This window comes from Puma concolor, chromosome E4 (genome assembly GCF_028749965.1).
Source record: "Puma concolor isolate L17-30 chromosome E4, mPumCon1.1.hap2, whole genome shotgun sequence".
Classification (NCBI taxonomy): Eukaryota; Metazoa; Chordata; class Mammalia; order Carnivora; family Felidae; genus Puma; species Puma concolor.
The window spans coordinates 62,207,925-62,227,506 of record NC_141683.1 but is presented as its reverse complement, the minus strand read 5'-3'; the positions used below and the strand labels follow the sequence as shown (position 1 = coordinate 62,227,506).

Genomic DNA, 19,582 nt, shown 5'->3' with positions numbered 1-19,582 from the left:
CATGTAATGAGTGATTATATGATAAATAAATATTTCTTTCTAGAATGTCATCAACCAACACTGACTCATTCACCAGCTAATACTCTCGCTGATCCCTCAAACAGCGATCAAGCTGTTTCAAAGAGGTTTCAGCGTAAACTTCCTTCCCCATAATTCCCTTCTCCCTGGTTTCCAATGAATCCGAGGGCTTCCAGGGTCCGCTCAACTACACGGAAGGTAAGCCCGCCCCCTCTCTCTTTACTGGCCATTCACGATTGGTCCCACCCCACCCCCTCGGCTTGATTGGATAAGAGCGAGGCGCCGTGGGAGGGATGTGTTCAGACAGCGGGCGTGGAGGCGTGGCCTCAACCGCCCCCAAATTCTACCCAGGCTCCCGGTGCACCATGTACCGCGTCGTCCGACTCCTCGCGCGCTCGCGTCGCCTCGTGCGGCCTCCCGGCTCAGCCTCAGCTCCCGGCCTCGGAGGCGTGCCGGGCCTCCCACTGCGGGCCCCGAACGCCGCTGGAATGGTGAGCGCTGGCCGCCCGAGCCCCGGCCTCCCCGCGGTGACCTTCAGCCCTCCGGCTCGCCGGCCCGGCAGGCGGGAGGGATTCCCGCGGCGTCCCGGCCGACCCCGGCCTGGGCCGCGCGCCCGCGTGGCGGGCTTCCGGGCCTCGTAGCGCCGCCTCCTCCCCGGGTGAGCGCGTGGGCAGGGGCTGCAGCCGCCGGCGAGGGTCCTGCGGGGACCCCTGGGGTGGGCCGTAGGGGCCCACCCCAGCCGCGCGTTCTGCGGCGATCCGGCCGGTGCGGAGGCCCCCACCCTGGGGCGCTGCCCTGGGGACTGTGCCGGGGTGGGAGGCGGGGGACGAGGGCCGCTGCCGCCCCTGCCCCTGAGCAGGCCCAGTGTTGATCGTCGCCCCGGACCTGCGGCCTTTTATCACCACTGGGCGGTGAACTTCTTTCAGGCCTCGGGGTGGGGTTGAAGGTTCTTGGGAACTTCAAAGACTTTACTTTTCACGAAGTTGCCAATTTTGGTAGGCTGACGATGGTTTTCCCCACTTTTGTAAAACCTTGAAATTTGTTGAGCGGGACAGTGTGTCCTTAAGTATGTTAGGGAAGTTTGGATGGGATCTAACTGTAGCTGAGTCAGTATTTTTTAATTCAGAAAGACCAAAGGAACGTCAAGGTCCAAGTTCAAGTCCTTTGCTTTTTCGAGTGTCACCTTCAGTAGTTTGGGCTTTGACGAGCACTTTAAAAAAAATTTTTTTTTTCAACGTTTATTTATTTTTGGGACAGAGAGAGACAGAGCATGAACGGGGGAGGGGCAGAGAGAGAGGGAGACATAGAATCGGAAATAGGCTCCAGGCTCTGAGCCATCAGCCCAGAGCCTGACGCGGGGCTCGAACTCATGGACCGCGAGATCGTGACCTGGCTGAAGTCGGACGCTTAACCGACTGCGCCACCCAGGCGCCCCTGACGAGCACTTTAAATACATAGGCGCACGCGTATTGGTAGGAGGAGTTTGGAGAGTAAGTGGTAGTTTAGTAAGAGTTACAGTTCTGCACAAGTTCACCGTGCTGTAGTATGAGCTCTGCAGTCAGAGATGTGATTTCAAATCCTACTCTGCTGCTCAAAGTTCAGATTTGGGGCAACTTGTCTTTGTGCCTCAGTTTCTGCATGTAAAATGGAAATAACAGGTACCCAGCAAGATTGCCCATGTGAAAGTACTTTGACAGTGTTTGGCAATAGTAGGTGCTCATTAAATAAATGCCTCCACCTAGCATACTTCAAAGGCCCAAGACATGTTCCGAACTGTGAACTTTAAGATAATTTCATGACATTACTGTACTTGAAACTACAAAATCAGGGGTGCTTCATATTCCTGCAGTTTCCTGCTCTAATAATTTTGGTGCATTTAGAGCCTTTAAAACATTTATGTATTTTTTACTGAGTGTTTTGTAAAAAGGGAATTGGCGGCTGGAGAACTGAATCTGTCCTGTTATAAATATTGAAAAAATAGCACTGCCTTGCTTTTTTAATGTTGTAGTGTTAGCTAAGATCAAATGGAGGTAGGATTCCCCCCTCGCCCGTAATTCCAAATCTATCTTTTGCCCTGTAATCTCAGTTCAAAATCTTTGTGTTGATTTTATTAAAAGCCTTTTTTTTATTGCTACTGTTGAGAATTTACATAACCATAAATGCCCTAAGTTACCTTGTATCCAAATGAGCCATAAATGTTCATCCACTAGGAAGATAGCATTTATTGAGTGCAGGCTGTGCATCTGAGTCCTGTGAAAAAGACAGTCACTACAAGCATAAGATAATGCATTTGTTGAACACCTGCTATGTATCAGGCCCTTTGAAAAAGACAGTTGCTACAAGCATAGAGTTTAGAGACTACTGGGGGTGTTTAAATAAGAAAAGAAATGATGCACAGTTAATTACAATGTGATAAATACTGCCTAGGAGAAATAGCACAGTGAGAGTGAGAACATGTAGTGGAGACCAGCTTTGACAGTGCCTTGCTGGCATGGTGGATGGAAAGCCCCACATCTTTTAAAGTTTCTTTTCTGTATTTCCTTAATGGTCTGCAGGATGGCCATGAAGACTGGAAACAGATTATATCTTCTATGTTACAATGTAATATCAATAAAACAGTTATTGTATATTTGCCAGTATTGCAAGACTTTGTGGTCACCCTATATTTTAAGTTGAGCCAGAGTTTTCCTGAAAGAAACTTAAAACCCAAACACTGTGAAGTCAAACTTTGGATTTTTATCTTTGGAGATTGTCTTTTTACATGAGAAATGACTTGGATTTTCTTGAACACTGAATATTCTTTTAAACCACCTGAAACTGAGAATCTGAAAGACATTTTTTAGAAAGTGCCATGGTTTAGTTAATGGTTATCTTACACATGCATGTGCAGGGGGACATCTTAGAGGCTCGAGGCCTGTATTTATTGACTTTTCTGGTTTAGACTGGCAGGCAAATTTTGAGACCATTTCATCAATTTCTGAGGTTCCTGAGTTAGTGGCTGCTAACAGTACATGGTATTTCTGTGTCTTAATGGCAATAAGCCTGCAGAGAACAGGACCATTACCCTTCATGCTTCTCCAGAAGGGGGGCTGATTTTAAATGAGCACAAACCTCACAGGAACCATTGGGAAGTCACACTTTGTGTCTGCCTCATGCCCAGCTGGTTAAACTCTTTATTTTTTTTATTCTTTTTTTTTTAATTTTTTTTTTAACGTTTTATTTATTTTTTTTGAGACAGGGAGAGACAGAGCATGAACAGGGGAGGGTCAGAGAGAGGGAGACCGAATCTGAAACAGGCTCCAGGCTCTGAGCTGTCAGCACAGAGCCGACGTGAGGCTCAAACTCACAGACCAAGAGATCATGACCTGAGCCGAAGTTGGCCGCTTAACCGACTGAGCCACCCAGGCGCCCCTGGTTAAACTCTTTAAGCCATGGTGTTAAATACCTGAAGTGATAAACTGCCTTCTGCTAGAAACTCTCTGAATTATGGCATAAAAAGGCATGGTTTTCAGAAATGCTACTTTTTTGTAACAGTGGATTATATGAATTAAAAACTTCTATTTAAGAGATGCCATTCATCACTTCATCCTCAAAAGCACTGATAATTTTCAGTTATTTGAGGATGAGCGTTCTCTTCATGCCCAGGCCACTGGGAAGAGATGATGTATGTGATAATGTGGAAGATTTTGAAAACCACACGAGTGCTTTTCAGACCTCAAGTGGACTCATAGGTAGATGGTGGAATCAGTGTAGTGGGTAGCTACCAGTATTATTATTATTATTATTAATATTTTAATAGAATGGAAAATACGGGTGTGTAACATACTGTTTCATGAAATTTTTGTTTCAGCCTTGTGTGCGTGTATGCACGTGTTTATGTATGTACCGGATCACTGTTGGTAGGTTTTTTCTGTGGGTTATTATTGTAAAGAACATTTGAAAGAATGTTTGAAGAGACCTGGCAGTTACCTGGTTTGTTGTTCCCCTATCCATATACATATGGATACATATATATCCATATATATGGATACATATATCCATATATATATATGGATATGGATATATATGTGCTTATCTAACTGATGCTAACTCCACATAAGCATAGCCTCCTCTGACAGTTTTTCTCTAATTCCTGGTGCCTTTCAAAGTGTTTTACAGCACTGCTTCAGTTTCTGTTCAACAAATGGATGCAACCTATATATTTCCTGGGGTTAAATGAAGAGATAACTGTTTGGCTTTTTGGAATGGTTTGTTGTTAGCTAGCTAAGCTGCTGCAGACGGTGTTTATTGTTGCAACTTTGGGATGTTTATTTTTATTATAGGGACAGTAAGCATATTTTTGGAAGTTTTTGCTTAGATTATGATTTTGGCCATGATTGACTTCTGTACTTTTCTAATGATCACTGTCAGGATCCTAGAATTTGATTAGGTTGTTGTTTCTTGATTTGGAATACAAAAATTGTTAAGGTTTAAGCTGAAGAACATGGTAAAATGTATTCGTCTAGATCTTTCAAGTAACTTTTAATGGATCTGAGTTTCATCATAGCAACCAGTTACTTAGGGGGCAAAGATACTGCTGTTTTATGATGAGAATTTAATAATTTTGAAAAAAAAAATTTTTTTTAATGTTTATTTATTTTTGAGACAGAGACAGAGCATGAATGGGGGAGGGTCAGAGAGAGGGAGACACAGAATCTGAAACGGGTTCTGGGCTCTGAGCTGTCAGCACAGAGCCCGACGCGGGGCTTGAACTCACGGAAGGCGAGATCATGACCTGAGCCGAAGTCGGCCGCTCAACCGACTGAGCCACCCAGGCGCCCCGAGAATTTAATAATTTTGAAGCAGAAAGTGGTGATGTAAATCTAAGGGGTTGAACCTGATTTCACAAGTGACTGATGGAAACCATTCTCCTTTTAGAGCTGGCATCTTGTTGCTGTCTCCTAACAAGGTGATGAGAAGAAGAACACTGAGTTTATGAGTTGAGTGCCCCTGCTGTCAATGCTAGTGTCATCCGGTCAGAGTATACTTTAACATACGTGAAGATTTATTTAGGCTACCCAAAACAGAGATCGTAATGCAAAATATTTTCATTAGCGCTTCAGAGATACAGAGCCCCAGGTGCTTTGGGTCTACAGGGTAGGAAGCAAGTTATAGTGATGTATAGTGGTGTCAGTATAACCAAGCCGTGTTAGAGAAAAATCTAACCACACATGTCCACCTCCTTTTATTCTTCAGGGTTAGGGGCACAACTCAAGGCTCTGTTGTGGCCAGTCTGGAGTTACTCCCTCTGTTTCTTGGCTTATGGAAGTAGTAATAAAAAAGTAGTAAATCCAAACAGCTTTTGGGTTTTGCCACTCCAGGCTTTGAGGGTTTCAGGTCTTTCCCCTTGCTAACTGGGTGATCTCCTGAGATTATTTAATCTCTTCAAAGCTCCAATTCCTCTGAGGTGCAGATGCAATAGCACAGTCTCCTAGAGTGATTATAAAAGTCAGATAAAGTGATGCTTGAAAAGAGTTTGCTGCGTAGCATACTGAATGCTGAGGTGTGATTATTTTTATTAGCTGCTGCTGCTTATTGGCTTAAGCTAGTCCTCCACAGACTTAGACAATAGAAGAAAATGTACCTCATTGGTGATACTACTATATGTCTACATAGATACAATGATACTTTTCTGTTTCTGCAATCCAAAAGGCTTTATAACATATAAAGGGTTTTGTAAATCTGTCTAGTCCCAGGGTATAACTACAAATTACGTTTTTCTTTTTCAGAGGACTATTAGTAAAACAGAATTACTTGGCTAGGAATTTTTAAATCTTTTGAATCATCTGACCATGTTTATTTCATAATGCACACTAATTAAAGCTCTGAGTATCTCTCTGGAGACTCCTTGCTATAAAGTATCATGTAAATTCCAACTTTTTATTATTTTACAGTAAGTCTTTTTTATAGTATTCTAAAATATTTGTTGAGCAGTTAATTTTTTATTAGTGTAAATATATATTTAAAAAATTTTTTATTAGTATAAGTTGATGTACTTGATGGAATCTTGGAGTCTCCATAATAGGGACTTTAGATCATGGGCTCTTATTCTGGGTAGTGGATTGGCTTCAACATACAAACTCTCTAAAATCATATGTAAGATTTTGCATACAGTATATGTATTTGTGTTCATTTTCCTAGAGAAAGGATCCATAGCTTTCCTCATATTCTCAAAGGGTTCCATTGCCCTGAAAAGGTTAAGAACTGACCTAGCCCATCCTCCCTTGTCTGTACATTTAATTTATAGATGAGAAAAGTTGACTTGTTGAAGGTGACACAGCTACTAAGTGGGGGGCTGTCTTGACTGCAAAGCCTGGGCTGTTCATATTGCACTCATGTATCTGTCATGCCTGGTATTTGTAGACCATGGCTGAGCTCTGCTTCAGTATGTAACATTTACAACCTTTAAAGTATCATTTTTAGGCCATTTTCTAAAGTTTCCTGTAAAATAAAGATTAACCCAAGCACTGCACATTGAATTGGTCAAAGCTTTTCCTACAGGAGATATACTTCTGAACTGGAAAAGATTATTATTTTTACTTCAGAGTCTTTCCTTTATTTAACCTCGGCATAGCATGTGAATTCTACAGTCTGTCCTTAAAATCTGCAGTATTTGCAAATGATATCTGATAAGAGGTTAATGTACAAAATATATAAAGAAGTTACACAACACCAAAAAGCCCAAATAATCTGATTGAAAATGGGCAGAGGACCTGAATAGACATTTGTCCAAAGAAGATGTGTAAATGGCCAACAGAGACATGAAAGGATGCTCAACATCACTAATTTTCAAGGAACTCCAAATCAAAACCACAATTATGTATATTACCTTACACCTGTCAGAATGGTTAGCATCAAAAAGACAAGAAATAAGTGTTGGTGAGGATGTAGAGAAAGAGGAACCCTTGTGCACTTTCGATGGGAATGCAAACTGGTGTGGCCACTGTAGAAAACAGTACGGAGAATCCTCAAAAAACTAAAAATAAGGGTACCATAAGATCCAGTAATTCCACTACTGGGTATTTACCCAAAGAAAATGAAAAAAATTCAAAAAGATAGATACACCCTTGTGTTTATCGTAGCACTAACAACAGCCAAGATATGGAAACAGCCCAACTGTCCATTGATAGACCAGTGGATAAACAAGATGTGATATATATACACAGTGGAATATTACTCAGCCATCAAAAAATGAGATCTTGACGTTTGCAACATGGGTGGACCTAGAGGGTACTATTCTAAGTGAAATAAGTCAGAGAAAGACAAATACCATATGATTTCACTTCTATGTGGAATTTTAAAAACAAAGGAATAAACACAAAGCAGAATCAGACCCATAAATACAGAGCACCAACTGCTGGTTGCCAAAGAGGTGGGGGATGGGGGAGGTGGGCAAAATGGGTGAAGGTACAGGTTTTCAGGTATGGAATGAATAAATCACCAGAATAAAAGGTACGGCATAAGGCAATAGTCCATGGTATTGTAATAGTGTTGTGTGGTGATAGAGGGTAGCTGTACTGTGGCGGGCACAGCACGGACATAGAGTTGTGGAGTCATCATGTTGGACACCTGAAACTAATGTGACATTGTGGGTGTCAACTGTATCCAAATTGAAAAAAAAAAAAATGACAAAAAAATTCTCAAGAAAAGAACTGGGTAGTAGAATGAGAATCCAATGGGATTTTTTGGTCTTTGTGGTACTTACTAAGGTTTCTTTCCCCTTACAGCTGACAAGGTGTTATTGCTTTGATACTCGGTTTCTTTTTAAGCTATAATAGCATCTTATTTTTCTCTTTAGGCAAGCCAAAATTCCTTTCGGATAGAGTTTGATACCTTTGGTGAACTCAAGGTCCCAAATGATAAGTATTATGGCGCCCAGACTGTGAGATCCACGATGAACTTTAAAATTGGAGGTGTGACGGAGCGCATGCCAGTAAGTGGTTTTGTGGAAGTATTGGCTTTATTCAAATGAGTCACTTTACTCTATAAATACTTTACAGAGTTAAAACATGAAGTTATTATGTAACTGGCTTTGTGAACAGTAAGATATTTCTCTTTAAAATATCAAAGACCTTTTTGAACTTTAATACTATTATTTTGAGCTGTGACTTTGAATATTTTAGAGTTTTATTTGATAGAACTCAGTGACTTGTCTTTTTATTCTTGCTGGGATTATTCAGATTTTTACTAGAATTTTACAGTTTAAACATTTTTAGTTTCAATACTTAATTTTTTAAACTGGTTTAAAAGAAAGCATTTTTCTTCAATATTATATTTTCTATCTTGGTTGCAGTTTCTAGGAAAGCATACACAAATACATAAAAATATTCTTCTTAACCATATCTGGCATATAATAGGTAATATATAAGTATATGTTCATTGCTACACGAATGATTGATTAGAAAACTTTCTACCATGTTTCGCTAAATTTTTTTTTTTTAAATTTTTTTTTTTCAACGTTTATTTATTTTTGGGACAGAGAGAGACAGAGCATGAACGGGGGAGGGGCAGAGAGAGAGGGAGACACAGAATCGGAAACAGGCTCCAGGCTCTGAGCCATCAGCCCAGAGCCCGACGCGGGGCTCGAACTCACGGACCGTGAGATCGTGACCTGGCTGAAGTCGGACGCCTAACCGACTGCGCCACCCAGGCGCCCCATGTTTCGCTAAATTTAAGATGACGTCAGTTAGAAGATACACCATTATGGAGCCCCAGAAAAGAAAGGCTGTCAGAGCTGTGACGTGTCATTGATGCGCCTTGGTTTCAGAGATGTCAGAGTGTGAAAAGAACTGAAGGTGTAGATTACCTGTGTTACTGGAGCCCATCTGCACTATGAGCACTAGTCGGTGCCACAGTGCAGGATAGGATGGGAGCCTAGGAGTAGCCAGCCTTCCTCTGGTGAGATATGGTTTAATAGCTGTCTTCTAAATACACTTTTATCATACAATAATTTTAACTTCCATGTGGAACTTCAACCCATTCCTAAGCCTTTACGACTGAATCTTTGACAGGCTTATACAATTTTACAAGTGGCTGCAGTTGACTCCTCTTTGAGGAAAATCTTTTTTTGTCATTGTCACTGACAGCTGTCTTGGTGATGAGGTAAACTCGGGTCAGACGACGTGGTTAGGCGACAGAGGGTAGCAGCTGATCCTAAAATATCCTCATCTAGTTCAACTCTTGGGATTAAGGAGGTCAGTCCTAATCAGTGTTGGTAGGAGTAAGCGTGTCACTTCTTAATGGTCCTGCTTCAGGCGGCGAGGGATGGGGTTCTGGGGGGTGTGATTGCCGCTGCTCCTCCAGAGACTGGGCAGCTGTGCACATGACAGGTCTGTAAAAGGTGGACTTGTGGGGTATCTGTTTTGTCACGTTTTGTTTCATCTCAGTTAAGATCCTGAACTTTTAAAAATATAAAGCAGACGATGATGTGCCCTGACCTGAGTAGTATGAGTGAACCCAGCCCTTTGCCCCTGAGGTCCAACGGAAAACAAAACCAAAAAAGATCATGAACTTCCAATGTGAGTCAATTAAGAATAATGAGACCCTTCTTTTCTCCCCAGTGTCCTTTTACCATTTTATTGTAGTAGTGTTCAGTGAAACTCTGCTGTGACCCTCTTTCATTTTTACGAGTCTGTAGACACTGGGGTGAGTCACTTCATTTGGGTGGCCAGAGCTGACAGGCTGTCACTTATGACTTTGGCAGTAGTTTAAGCCACCACCAGTGTGCTCCTGTAGAAATTTCAATTCCCATCTGTTTCATGTTTTAAAAAAAAATTTTTTTTTTATTAGGTTTATTTACTTAGAGCACATGCATGAACAGGGGAGGGACAGAGAGACAGTGAGAGAGAATCCCAAGCAGGCTTTGCACTGTCAGTGCAGAGCTCGATGCAGGGGGCTCGATCTCACGAACCATGAGATCATGATCTGAGCCAAAATGAGAGTCAGATGCTTAACAAACTGAGCCGCCCAGGTGTCCCGCATCTGTTTCAGGTTTAAAGTTTTTAAGTTTCTAATCCTATGTGCCATTTGTCTCTATCTCATTTGGGTAGAACACTTAAAATGTTTTAATTTTAGTTTCTTTGAATTCAAAATAGAAAAACTCTTTAGTTATTTCCTTTTCAGTTTGCCCCTCAATGTATCCTCTCTTTGGCCCAGGTTTAACGTGTCCTGTTCCTTCCTTTTCTTTGTTTTTTTTTTTCACCTTGATTTCCCTTGAGGACTGTAGCTTCCATTGTGCTATTCCTTCCTCTTTTCCCCACCCTTCCTTTCTTGCTTGCACTCTTTCTCCCTTCAAACCTGGTATGGAATCCAGACTACCGTCTGCACTGTTAATTTTGGCAAGAACACATAATTCTTTCATCTTGCAAAAACCAGATATCATTTCATTAAAACGTCATCAAAAGTTACTCGGTTTCATCCCTTTAAATTTGGTGAGGTGATTCCGAGCTGGAAGTGAAAAGATCTGCAAACTGAAAGGGTTTGAAATTCAGTTAGATGTATCAGTGTGTAGTACCCTGGGCTTGAAGAAATATTCAATGACTTACAGGGTGTCAAGCCCTCAATAACTAGAATATCATGCTTTTTGACTTCGGGATGAAATGATACCCATTTAATAACTGGTTATTTAAAACTTATTGGCAGTTAAATATTATTTTTATTTTTATTGCTTTTAAAGAGAAAAAAGGAAAATAATGATGTGGTATGAGATCCAGTGAGGGAAAATAATGGTGCTTGCTGGTGAAATGATTGAGCACCATTTGTTTTTATGTATATAAACACATATACATTATAACATATTATAAAAAAGCAGAATGAGTGGTAGATACATTGCATATGTGCACGTGTTTGTGTGGAGGGAATAGACACACGTGTAAAACGAGTCAACATACTTGCTTTTGTTTGGTTCCCTAAACAGATACATGACGAATCTTTGTCCATTCCACGCCTATCTGTCTGTAATCCTATGTTACTGTAGTGTTGCTTCAGTTAGCGTTTACTTAGTTTTTGCACTTGCATAAAATATTAATCTTAATTTTTTATGCTAAACAAAACTTGATAATTTGAGATGTTTTTCTGATTCATTTTAGATCCCAGTTATTAAAGCTTTTGGTATCTTGAAGCGAGCGGCTGCTGAAGTAAACCAGGATTATGGTCTCGATTCGAAGATTGCTAATGCGATAATGAAGGCAGCCGATGAGGTAGGAGCCCATAAGTGTGCTGTTTACGCTGTGGCATCAGGCCCCTTGCGTTTACGAGATGCTGTCAGGCCTGGGCGGAGGAAAGGGCCACTGAGTTCCTGAGTTAATGAATTTCAGAGTAATGTGGCAGCCTTCTTGTTTGGTTAGGATGAATATTAATATGGTGCTTAAAATACTGTGGCAGAATTTCTGGATGATCTTATGCCTTTTATTTTTAACTCTCTTGACTTTTCCTTTTAATTTATATAATTTAAAGAAAACTTGAAGAGGCGGTATTAAACTTACAGATTTGACTTTTTATTTTACGTATACATGATTCCTTTTAAAACTAGTTGGTTATTTGATGATGATATGTATGGAGATGTAATATCACTAATCCACTTTTCATGTAATCTTAAGAACATAGTCAGAAATAACAGTTAAAAAACTGTATATATAGTGGTGTTCATTGCAGTACTATTTATGATGGTAACAAATTAGACTGTATCCGACCATAACAGATGCTTATACAAGTTATATTGTGAGGCGATAGAAAATTGGTTTCTTGAAGAATGTTCTAGGATAAACCTAGCATGGAAGAAATATGGGGTGAGGAGAGTAGCAAAATATGTATTCATTTATTTTTAAAAATTAAAAAATATTTTTTTAATATTTATTTTGAGAGAGAAGAGAGAGAGAGAGAGCATGAGCAGGGAAGGGGCAGAGAGAGAGGGAGACCCAGAATCTGTAGCAGGCTCCAGGCTCTGAGCTATCAGCACAGAGCCTGACATGAGGCTTGAACTCATGAACCATGAGATCGTGACCTGAGCCAAAGTCAGACACTTAGCCGACTGAGCCTCTCAGGTGCCCCTAAATAAATATATTTAATGATCATAATTGTGCGCCGAGAGTCACTGTTCCTGAGGGGTAGGGCTGTTGTAATTTACAACGTTTTCACTTCTCAAAATGTTCCACACTGATCATCTATTATTTTTATATAACTAGGAAAAAAGTTTTACTTTAAAATGAACTAATTATTTAAGGTGCTAATTTTCTAAGGTGCATGCTGATTTTTTTCAAGCTAAAATCATTCTAGAAGCTGAAGTTAACCACTAACTCTCTTAGAGAGCTTATAATTCAAGAACTGATACATAAAAATATGACAGAAGCAGGGACAGATCTGGACTGTGTGTATGTCTCTGCACTTGGCAGTTGCTACTCATTGGACATCTGCAGTGAAGTAACTATCAGCGAACTCATTTTCAAGTAATTCGTTCATTATCATGCTGACTCCAGCTGTAACATCTGTTGGATGTTCCTGCTGAGCACTGCAGTCAGTGTACCTAAAAACTTACCACATGTGCCAGCCTTTACAGGTGGCCCTATCTGGATGTTATTAGAAGAGGCAGTTGGAGATACAGAAGAAAGATAGCTTTGATTCAGTTTTCATTTGGAATCCATGAAGTTGCATCTTTCAGAATAGATGAAATTTTCGTTTTATAAGTAGCAGTGGTTGGAACATGGGATCCTGAAGCTTGGACTTCCTGGACAACCACAAGCTGTGCAGCACCATCTGAAAATCATGTAGCATATGAGAGAAGTGGGCATCTTTAAATAGCACTTTATAGGCGATCACTTACTTGTAGTCGATTATGGTAGTTTATGTGAATATTGAATACTGCTTATTTTTTAAAAATTCGTTTCTTAAATTTGTTTTTCTGCAGGTAGCTGAAGGTAAATTAAATGATCATTTTCCACTTGTGGTATGGCAGACTGGATCAGGAACCCAGACAAATATGAATGTAAATGAAGTCATTAGCAATAGAGCAATTGAAATGCTGGGAGGTGAACTTGGTAGCAAGAAACCTGTGCATCCCAATGATCACGTTAATAAAAGCCAGGTCAGTGGACCATCTCCTCTTTTCTTGGTTATAAATTGAAAAGAATACCTGAGATTATTCTTGTAAAACAGGCGTTAGCTTTTTGGCAAAGAAGCTTCGTTTGGCTTATATTCTTTAGTAGAAAGGACTTCTTACATGGGTTCTTACTTCTTTTAAGAATCTTGGGTCTATGCCTTAAACTTCATAAAAATCCCTATTAGGACACCTGAATTTAGTATATGTATATTTGTATTGTTTGGTTTGTTTGTTTATTTATTAATGTGTATTCCTATTTGAGAGAGAGAGAGAGTGTGAGCAGGGGAGGGCCAGAGAGAAAGGGAGACATAGAATCCGAAGCAGGCTCCAGACTCTAAGCTGTCAGCACAGACCCGGATGCAGGGCTCGAACTCACAGACTGCGAGATCATGACCTGAGCCGAAGTCAGAGGCTTAACTGACTGAGCCACCCGGGCGCCGCATTATTTGGTTTATTTTTTAAAAACTCTTTATTTTTGAGTAATTTTAGAATTCTGAAAGAATTACAAAGATACCTCAAAGAGTTCCTGTATACCCTTCTCTCAGTTTCCCTTAATGTTAAACATTTTTTATAACCCTGGTATGTTTACCACGCAATGAAATTAATATTGGTATACGATACTATTAACTAAACAGACGTTTTTAGGATTTCCCTAGTTTTCTACCGATGTCTTTTGTTTTCTTGCAAGATGCAGTCCAGACTATACATTGCATTTAGTCATGTTCTCTTAGTCCACTCCAGTCTCTCGACAGTTTGTCTTTTGTCAGCTCAACACTTGTGAAAGTAGCGGTCAGGCATTTGGTGGAACGTCCCTCAGTTTGGGTTTGTTTGATGCTCTCTCATAATTGGACAGAGGCTGTGGGTTTGGGGACGACTGCTCAGAAGTGAAGGGCTCTTCTTGCTTCACGGCAGGGGTATGTGATGGCATGCGACTTGGGACTGGTGATGCGAGCTTTAATCACTTGGTTAGGCGGGGTCTGCAGGGCTCTCCCACCTTCCATTTTCTGTTGGAAGTGAGTCACTGACGTCTGCCTGTGCTCGGGCATTGCACTTAAGCTTCACTTGCTAAGGGAAGTAGCATCAAGAAATTTTTGGTCGTATGTTAAAATCAACACAGAATTGATATGTAATGTTTAGACTGCAAATATCTTCTTTCTCCTTAAACTTTTGCCCACCAGTGTTAGCATGCGATAGTGGATCTTGCCTATAGCAGTTACTGCTGTGGCGTTTTAGTGGTGATTTTCTACTCCTCTCAGTCCTTCTGCATGTATTTATTGAAACTTGTCTGTAAAGATTTGTTCTCTTCTGTTTCCCCCCCCCCCCCCGCCACTTACATATTTATTTAACTGTTGATGTGTATCGACATGAATTCGCGAATATTTATTTTATTCCTAAGGTCCTAACCCAGTACTGTTACTTATGTTGTTGCTCACATCGTTCCAGCTTTGGAAGCCCTCTGGGTTGGCCCTGTGTCCTTTGGATGTGCCACCATCCTTTTTTTTTTTCTTTCTTTTTTTTTTTTTTTTAAAGCAGTTCTTTGCTTTCTTATACCACTAGGTGTTCCATGCTCATCAGTGTTTTCCCTATCCTAGCCCCCGTCAGCACCCATTTTTCCAAGGAACTCTCAGAGGATCTTACTGGAAAATATTTAGAACTCAAGATCTGGTGCTAGGTGTTATTTAAAACGTTTTTAAATGTTAACGGGGAAGTGTTTTCACATAAATTTATTGTATGAAGAATTTTTCAAACTTATTACTTGCAATTAAATATAAACTTTTATATATACTTCAGTGTGAAGTCTGCATGAGAATAATCCAGTATGTATGGTCTGATGGAGGAGTTGGGTAGAGCTACAGGTGAGGCAAGATTGGCTTGTGCTGATAATTGTTCGAGCTTTGGTGCAGGTACTTGAGTGTTTATTATACCATTCACTCTACTTTTGTGAGTGGTTTGATATTTCCATAGTAAAAAGTTACAATATATCATTTTAAATAACATAATAGTTTAAAAGTATGGGGTTTCAGTTGATTACAGAGCGTGGAGTGTGAACTACCTTGTCAGGTCCCAGTTCTGCCAGTTCCTAAATATTTTGGCAAGTCACATATCTTTGAGAGCTTGGCTTCCTATTTTTAATTTTTTTTTTTTTCCAACATTTATTTATTTTTGGGACAGAGAGAGACAGAGCATGAACGGGGGAGGGGCAGAGAGAGAGGGAGACACAGAATCGGAAACAGGCTCCAGGCTCTGAGCCATCAGCCCAGAGCCCGACGCGGGGCTCGAACTCACGGACCGCGAGATCGTGACCTGGCTGAAGTCGGACGCTCAACCGACTGCGCCACCCAGGCGCCCCAATGGCTTCCTATTTTTAAAGTGTTGACCTATCTTATAAGAATTTTCCTCAAGTTTAACGAAAGAAGAAATGTTTGTAAAGGACTGTTTGCACTGTATAACTGTAAGATGTTTTATTATTGCTTTCCTTACATGCAGTTGTTAATTGTACTTCTTTAGGTTTTGTTGTCATTTATTAGCAGATACAATAATAATATATGATAGTAAGCTGCATATATAATCCAGTCCTGAGTTGGTTAAACCGGGTTGCTGCTTATTTGACCTCAAGTGACCTCTGACTTGCCACACATAAATGTAATTGAGCACTAAATGCATGAGTTTCGAGTAATCATTTAGCGAGATGTTTAATAGGGATATTCAAGTGTGTTTTTTGTTGCTTCTGATTTAACATTTTGCATTTTTTGTAAATTTTCCAACAGAGTTCGAATGATACCTTTCCCACAGCGATGCACATTGCCGCTGCTGTAGAAGTCCATGAGGTGCTCCTGCCAGGGCTACAGAAGCTGCATGATGCTCTCGAAGCCAAATCCAAAGAGTTTGCCCAGATCATCAAAATTGGGCGCACTCATACCCAGGACGCTGTTCCACTCACTCTTGGGCAGGTATAGGAGTGTGATTGGATTTGATTCAATTTGGGGGTTGCTGCAGATGGCCGACACATTACCCTCCAAGTCATACTAGTTCAGAGGTCCAAGTTCATCACAGTTGAGTTCACCGGAACAGATTGCTCTGCATTAACCAATCAGTAGCTTTATTGACATCCTCTGAGAAAGGAGCACTGAGCCGGTCTGGGGGCAGTCAGGCCTGGTGAAGAGCTTAGCGTTGCTGAGTACAAGCTGTGGGACCTTGGGAAAATTACTTAGCTTTTCTGTGCCTCAGTTTTCTGAGCTTTAAAATGAGGAGAATGCTATCTCTATCATAGCGTCGTTGTGAGGTTCAAATGAACTGGTTCACTAAGTGCTTAGAACCATGGGGACCACAGTAAGAAGCACGTGCAGGTGTTAGCTGCCATCATCCCCATCTTCACCTTCACCAAGATCAATTATCTTGTCTCCTTTTGTCTCTTACTCTAGACTCGTAGGCTCCATAAAAATTACTTTTAAATTGATTAATCACGGCATATCTGACTCTGTAAGATTGTATTGGGCCACATGTGAAAGAGGATTACTCTCTTCCCCCAAATACCAGAAGGTATTTTTGTGTTTCTTGATCGGTGCCTTGAAGAATGTCTAATGGCATGCACCGTGAAGGAAATGACGGGAATACGGATAATAGTTTTTGATAGTAAAACTCTCTCATAGTTTAGTTTGGGAGATAGAGCATACGTAAATTTGATACCAAAAGATGGTTATATATACCAAATATCAAGTGATAGAGTTGCAGAAATTGAGGTGAGGTGAGGTGAGAGTGTGCTGCTTGGTTACTTGAAAAGTTTCTCACTTGTAGTTTCACTAGGATGAACACTGCAAAAGCTTGACTACTTAGCTTAATCTCATTACAGAAGGAGTGGGGAAAATAAAATGATTAATTGGAATACAGATGCTAGGAGTGAAGCAAGCTCCCTGGCTTCAGCTGCCTCTGAAGGCTTGGTCTGTCTTCTCTTTGCATCGTGGGTTCTTAGCCCTAGGCATGGTTCCCACGGAGGAATAGTGTATGTCTGAAGCTGGAGGATCCCCTTGTTTCTAACGTTTTCCTTTCTGTTTGTCCCGTGTGGGAAAACCACTGTGCCAAAGTCTGGTTGGGCTGTGCCAGCCTCCTCTGTAAGATCATCAGTCCCCCTGTTACGTCAGAACCGTTTTCTCTTCTACTTTATCTTACCAGAGCATTTACACTTGCTTTTATTGGAACTGTCTTTTGAGTTTATGCAGGTTTTCCCCAGTAAAAATAGACTTCTTAAGTGAATCCAGCCAGTGTACGTACTAGTGATCCTGGATCGATGGATCAGGTCTACCTGAAAGGAGTTATATCTCCTAAAATGTTTTATTTTCAAATAGTAATATATCCTAATACTAATCAAAAGTATTCATGGTTTTTCAGTGTTTTTAGGCAGAAAAAAAGACAACTCTACTGTAACCATACATCCTGGCTTGCTCAGCTGAGTTCTGGTTTATGCCTTTTGTCCCTGCATAATTCTTTTTTTTTTTTCTTTTTCAGTATATGAAGTTTATTGTCAAATTGGTTTCCATACAACACCCAGTGCTCATCCCAAAAGGTGCCCTCCTCAATACCCATCACCCACCCTCCCCTCCCTCCCACCCCCCATCAACCCTCAGTTTGTTCTCAGTTTTTTTTTTTTTCAACGTTTTTTTATTTATTTTTGGGACAGAGAGAGACAGAGCATGAACGGGGGAGGGGCAGAGAGAGAGGGAGACACAGAATCGGAAACAGGCTCCAGGCTCTGAGCCATCAGCCCAGAGCCCGACGCGGGGCTCGAACTCACGGACCGCGAGATCGTGACCTGGCTGAAGTCGGACGCTTAACCGACTGCGCCACCCAGGCGCCCCTGTTCTCAGTTTTTAAGAGTCTCTTATGCTTTGGCTCTCTCCCACTCTAACTTCTTTTTTTTTTTTTTTTTTTTTCCCTTCCCCTCCCCCATGGGTTTCTGTTAAGTTTCTCAGGATCCACATAAGAGTGAAACCATATGGTATCTGTCTTTCTCTGTATGGCTTATTTCACTTAGCATCACACTCTCCAGTTCCATCCATGTTGCTACAAAGGGTCATATTTCATTCTTTCTCATTGCCACGTAGTACTCCATTGTGTATATAAACCACAATTTTTTTTATCCATTCATCAGTTGATGGATATTTAGGCTTTTTCCACAATTTGGCTATTGTTGAGAGTGCTGCTATAAACATTGGGGTACACGTGCCCCTATGCATCAGTACTCCTGTATCCCTTGGGGAAATTCCTAGCAGTGTCCCTGCATAATTCTTAAAAGGGGCCTTGCTGTGTTCAGACACAAGAAATTCTGTGGCTACCTTTTTAAAGTGTGTCCTATTTTGAGAACCAGTGTGACATTAAGAGCAGAATTAAATTGCATCCTGAAGCTATAATCTTACTCTAGCCTGTTACCTTCTTGTGCTGCTTGTGCTGTTCAGTGAGTCATTCAGCTTCTTGAGACCTTGTGAAGCACCTTTCTGTTCTCTGTTAGGTTTATAAACTGAAATTGTTCGGAGAAAATGTCTGTGTTTCCATTTGTCATGGGAGAGTTGTCTAGGATACACCAAAAAATAAGAAATCACCTGCAAATAAACCAACAGTTTAATGTATTAAAGCTCTTTTTTAAGCCTGATTTTCTGTGTTGTTTTTCTTTGCTTTCTAGTAAAAGAGGAGATTATAAACAGGCTACATATCATCCTCAGTGGCGTCGTCCCACCTTATAGGTTTACAAATCCTCATTCTTCCTTATACTTTGCTCATTATATGAAGTAAAATAGTACAAATACCACTTGGTAGCTCATAACTTAGTAGCTGAAACATATTTAAAGGAATTCTTGTTTCATGCAGTCAGAGTAACTTGTCAGCCATTAGGAAATTCTATATTCTCACCTTCTTTTCCTTCTGTTTTCAGGAATTTAGTGGTTATGTTCAACAAGTGAAATATGCAATGACGAGAATAAAAGCCGCCATGCCAAGAATCTATGAGCTCGCAGCTGGAGGCACTGCTGTTGGTACTGGTTTAAACACTAGAATTGGCTTTGCAGAAAAGGTTGCTGCAAAAGTGGCTGCACTCACAGGTTAGTGATAATATGAATTGTGACTCATTTTTATTTTGGTCCATATATTTTCTAGGTGTTTCTCCTTTAAATTCTTGTGAGTTTAAAGTTAAAAATAATATTTTCCCATCAAGCGTGTGTTTTATATCCATTTTAGAAGTGGTAATGTTAGTCCTTTTGCCTTTTAAAAGTTTCCCACCTATGATTCATACAGTATGCAATTAAAATCTGTCAGTGCTAGCTTGTTTACTCTGTGGTGCTATTACAATTATTTTCCCTTTAAAGCTGTTTTGAATACCCATTTTATTCTTCTGTTGTTTAATTTTCATTTAAATTTTAGTTCATATACAGTGCAATATTGGTT

General features: G+C 40.6%; 1 protein-coding gene across 1 annotated transcript in view; it reads left to right on the top strand.

Annotated features, from left to right (window-relative positions):
- Nucleotides 1–339: 339 nt before the first annotated feature.
- The window catches only part of FH (fumarate hydratase), a 31,738-nt gene continuing 12,495 nt past the window's right edge, over nucleotides 340–19,582 (top strand). Inside the window, exons 1-6 of the mRNA XM_025926298.2 lie at nucleotides 340–509; nucleotides 7,856–7,990; nucleotides 11,145–11,255; nucleotides 12,959–13,135; nucleotides 15,919–16,101; nucleotides 19,074–19,239. Coding sequence (XP_025782083.1) covers nucleotides 384–509; nucleotides 7,856–7,990; nucleotides 11,145–11,255; nucleotides 12,959–13,135; nucleotides 15,919–16,101; nucleotides 19,074–19,239 — 898 coding nt within the window. The 5' untranslated portion in view covers nucleotides 340–383. The remainder of the gene's footprint in view (nucleotides 510–7,855; nucleotides 7,991–11,144; nucleotides 11,256–12,958; nucleotides 13,136–15,918; nucleotides 16,102–19,073; nucleotides 19,240–19,582) is intronic.